Source organism: Lactuca sativa, chromosome 3 (genome assembly GCF_002870075.4).
Source record: "Lactuca sativa cultivar Salinas chromosome 3, Lsat_Salinas_v11, whole genome shotgun sequence".
In the NCBI taxonomy this organism is placed as follows: domain Eukaryota; kingdom Viridiplantae; phylum Streptophyta; class Magnoliopsida; order Asterales; family Asteraceae; genus Lactuca; species Lactuca sativa.
In genome coordinates this window covers 65,517,442-65,518,728 of record NC_056625.2, presented here as the reverse complement: position 1 = coordinate 65,518,728, position 1,287 = coordinate 65,517,442, and the positions used below count along the sequence as shown (strand labels likewise).

Below are 1,287 nucleotides of genomic sequence, written 5' to 3'. Positions count from 1 at the left end.
AAGTAAAAGTCTCCCAGATCCCGAAACCAGGTACTCATACCTCGAAAATTTAATTCTTTCCTTAGTGACTACTTCTACCAAATTAAGACACTACTTCGAAACATAAACTATACGTGTAAAAACTAACTATCCTATCAAGAATGTCATGAGAAAACCATAAATGTCAGGAAGGATGGCAAAATGGTCGGTGAAGTTAAGTACATTCGACATCAGAAACAAACAAAGATTCGCCATAAAATCACAAGCACTAGCAGATTTTGTGGCTGACTTTAGTGATGATCTACAAAACGAAGTAGACATGGAAGCCAAGAAACTCCTAGTAGACGAACACCTGGGAAGATAGACGTTGTTCACAGATGGAGCTTCAAATCAGAAAGGAACAGGCCTAGGGATCATACTAAAGCCGCCACAGGGGGACATCATACCCCAGGTAGTTCGTTGTGAATTCAACACTACCAACAATGAAGCAAAATATGAAGCACTAATCATGGGACTACAATTAGCTAATGATCTTCAAATCAAGGATTTTTGGGTATTTGTTGATTCTTTATTGCTAACCAATCACTACAATGGATCTTATGCAGTGAAAGCTGAGAAATTAGCATTATACCTAGCGATCCTCAAAAAATTAGCATCTGAGTTCGAAAACTTTAGCCTAACCCAAGTTCCCAGAGAGGAAAACACCGAAGAAGATGCATTCGCCAATTTAGGATCCTCCCTTAGGATCCCACCAGAGACGAAGATTCCTATAACTCACATAATAACCCCAGCCATAGAAACCGTCCCCAACAAATCAGAAGATCCTAAGCATCTGAGAAGCATAACAACTATTGAAGATCATGGCCCTAGGGATCTCGACGAACAGGATCCTCAAAGAAGCCCGCAATCATGGACCCAACCCATTATGGCTTATCTCCAAAATAGCACAATCCCGAGAGGAGAAAAAAGTGAAAGAACATTCAGAACGAGAGTCTCAAGATTTGTGTTAATCCAAGGTAAACATTACCAAAAATCTGTGTCAGGACTATACCTAAGATGCTTGGAAGATCCTGAAGTTGCGTAAGTCTTAAAGGATATACATGAAGGAGATTGTGGCAATCACACCGGAGGTAGATCCTTATGCTCCAAAATACTAAGAATAGGATACTACTGGCGAACCATGAGGAAAGACTCCTTTATACAAGCTCAAAAGTGTGATGCTTTCCAAAGACACAACAGCATCCTACATCAACCGGAAGAACCTCTACATGCAATTATATCCCCATGGCCATTTATGAAATGGGGGAT

At 40.4% G+C, this 1,287-nt stretch overlaps 1 protein-coding gene across 1 annotated transcript; it reads left to right on the top strand.

Annotated features, from left to right (window-relative positions):
* Positions 1–487: 487 nt before the first annotated feature.
* On the top strand, positions 488–1,063 carry LOC111910880 (uncharacterized). The gene has a single exon (XM_023906685.1). It carries the CDS (start codon positions 488–490, stop codon positions 1,061–1,063), a length of 576 nt encoding a protein of 191 aa, XP_023762453.1.
* Positions 1,064–1,287: the final 224 nt, after the last annotated feature.